Source organism: Athene cunicularia (genome assembly GCF_003259725.1).
Source record: "Athene cunicularia isolate RWA chromosome 6 unlocalized genomic scaffold, athCun1 chr6_part1, whole genome shotgun sequence".
NCBI classification, from domain to species: domain Eukaryota; kingdom Metazoa; phylum Chordata; class Aves; order Strigiformes; family Strigidae; genus Athene; species Athene cunicularia.
Window position 1 is genome coordinate 683,539 of NW_020799105.1, and position 2,989 is coordinate 686,527.

Below are 2,989 nucleotides of genomic sequence, written 5' to 3' on the forward strand. Positions count from 1 at the left end.
ACCCCCCCTCCTAGTTCTCGCCTAGAACCTGTGAGTAATCATTCCACCCCTCAAGGCAGTGGAGCTGCAACACCTGACAGTCATTCTGTAATTGATACTGTGAATGAACAGGATGAAGGAACAATGACACCCCCATCCAAACAAACCACACCAACTACAAGTCCCCGGAATTCCTTAAGGTAGAGACTAAATTTTTTGCCTTAAGGACAAAAAATTATCAGCGTGAATGTGAAGGGTATTAAAAACAAAATGTGGTGCTTTGAATGCTGTGTCTGGTTGAAATAAGTCAGAGAAGTTAAGTGAACACCAGGATAAAAGTACATGTCTTCAGACTGGTTTTGAAAGACAGGGTCTACAACGAGTGAAGAACATTTACTACAGAATTAGTTCTGCAAGGAGCATGATGTTCAACTTAAAAGACTGTGTCTGTAGTTGACATTTTGAATAATAATTATGTCAATATATATTCTTCAGATGACTAGTTGATTGTATGTAATGCAAGTTTTTAAATTGGAATACATGTGGTTTTTTTTCTCCCTCTCAAAAGGGGCCCTGTGGACACAAGCAAAAGGACTCTTGAACCTAGAACTGTTATTGTTAAAAAATCCCAAGTGGATCTTGGGATCCAGATATGTGGTGGAAACCTCTATGGAATATTTGTCTCAGATGTAGATGATGATAGCCCAGCAAAAGGACCTGATGGACTAGTGTTGGGTGACATGATACTTGAGGTATGCTATTAAGAAAAGTCTGCATCATACTGGCAAAATGTCCATGGTGGTATAAAGAGGGAGGTGTTCAAAGAATCGTGCTGTCCCACAATGGGAGATGTTCTGTGAATCTTGAGTTCCTCCCACAAAACCCAGATAAGAATGGTGAGAATGCATAACCTTCGTTCTGGCTGCAACATGTGAAGAGCTGAATGATGTGGACCTTGGAAAACTACCACTGTGGAGATCACAAGTTCCCCACAAGTTGGAAGGACTAATGTATGTCTACTTGGAATTGTGAACACCTGCTCTCTTCATCTAAATATGAAGCCTTGAATCCAATTTCTGTACATGGGTGAAAAGCAAGGATATGAAATGTTGCGAAACAGAGATCAATATTGATCTTACTACTATGAAATACTAATAAGAGTTCAGGGGAAACCGTGTAATATATCTTTGACTCTGCTTTCTGTATCTGAAGTGAGAATATTTATCTGCTTGGTAGGACTATTAAGGTGATAAACGCATACGTGTTTATGAGCTTCTCAGATACAACTGAGCATTGAGACTGTCTGAGCACTGAGATTCTCCCATTGTACCTCCAGTATCCAGATGGAGATTTTGCTTTGCAGTTGTGTTTCTGACTTCCCTCAGGCCACTTGCTTTCCTTAAAAAAAATATTAATTTCTTTCCAGTGTGAATTTTATGATTCTCAGTTTACACTTTGAAAACTATTTTAAAAAGTGCAGACTCTGTCTCACAGTGCACGTCTGCTATGTTCACTTGAGTGTTTTGTTTGCCACCCCCATGTCTGTCTCCTGCTAGACATCTTAAGGTGCAAGCTGTACTAGAGTTAGGTGGCAAGATTTACTTACATACAGGGCTTGCCAGTGGGAAAAACAGACTCATTTTGCATGTTTTTCAAGCGCACCTACTTCTATTGCCTGTTAAGATAGAATTTCACACCTAAGGCTTTGTGTTTTGCAGTATGGGTCCATTGATATGCGAAACAAAACAGCTGAGGAAGCTTATCTTGAAATGTTGAAGCCTGGAGAAAACATAAAAATAAAGACTCAATACAGAATAGAAGAGTTTAATAAGATAAAAGAGCTTCCTGGAGATGGATTCTATATCAGGTATTTGAGCGTGACTGGTAATGACAGCGTAAGGCTGTTAGGATAATATGCTGACCATCGTGAGAGAGTTAGTACATCAGTTTTACCCCATTTTTCAAATTCAGGGTTTAATAATTTATCCCAGCTAGTCTCTGACAGTGAGTATACAATCTGTAGCATATTGTCTGCACATTTTGCTGTAAACTTGTGTGCTCTTAAAACTTAGTGTGCCAGTAATCTGTTAACATTTTTCAAAATAAGTATGCGTAGTCTTCCCTTGAGTTGATGGAGATCAGTTGCAGAGCCTATTTATGTCTTCCTTTCCAGAGCACTTTATGACCGTCTGGCAGAGGTGGAACAGGATTTAAGCTTTAAGAAGGATGACATTTTGTATGTTGATGACACTCTACCGCAGGGAAACTTTGGTTGCTGGATGGCTTGGCAACTAGATGAGAATGCTCAGAAGCTGGAAAGAGGACAGATTCCAAGTAAATATATGTGAGTGATCTCAGTTACAGTATTTATTTTATAGTCTTTAAAAGTCTGACAAGTGAGATGTGGTATAAAAGGCTTGTTTGCTTCTATTCTTTCTGGAAGATAGTAATTCTTAGACATGTCATTTTAGGGATTACATATTTAAATAACATGGAATTAAATGCATTGCTCTATCAAGTTGTTTTTAATGCTACTAAATAGTAAACTAGAAATGGAAATGATACACAGACCAGTATTGTCAGATAATTCAATAACAAAAGTGAGAGTAACCACAGCAAAGAATAGCCTGGAATCCAAGCTTATCACGATTGTTCTTGGAAAGCATCAGTTGTTTTAGTTATCTGTGGACAGCAGTGGTGTTAGAAGACTCTGTATCCACCACAATCTTGTAATTTCGGTATACCAGTTAAGAGGAGTATGCAGGAACTAAAATTTTTACATTGTTACTGAAATAACATTGGTTATCACTCAGTGATTAAAGTATTTTTTTAATTTCAAGATTACTGGTTTTCTGGTTTCCTTTTCTTCTAATAGTCTTCTCTCCATATCATAACTCAAAAGCCATCCTGACGGTGGGACAATGGTACTATGTGTAAGGTGTGGAAGTACCATATATATATATATATATATATATATATATATATATATATATATATATATATATATATA

General features: G+C 37.5%; 1 protein-coding gene across 3 annotated transcripts in view; it reads left to right on the forward strand.

The window, feature by feature from the left end:
* The window catches only part of DLG5 (discs large MAGUK scaffold protein 5), a 75,742-nt gene that overhangs the window by 64,248 nt on the left and 8,505 nt on the right, over positions 1–2,989 (forward strand). For all 3 annotated transcript variants that reach the window (XM_026851265.1, XM_026851266.1, XM_026851267.1), the window contains 4 exons: positions 15–179; positions 548–731; positions 1,698–1,846; positions 2,153–2,323. In XM_026851265.1, the coding sequence (XP_026707066.1) occupies positions 15–179; positions 548–731; positions 1,698–1,846; positions 2,153–2,323 (669 nt within the window). The remainder of the gene's footprint in view (positions 1–14; positions 180–547; positions 732–1,697; positions 1,847–2,152; positions 2,324–2,989) is intronic.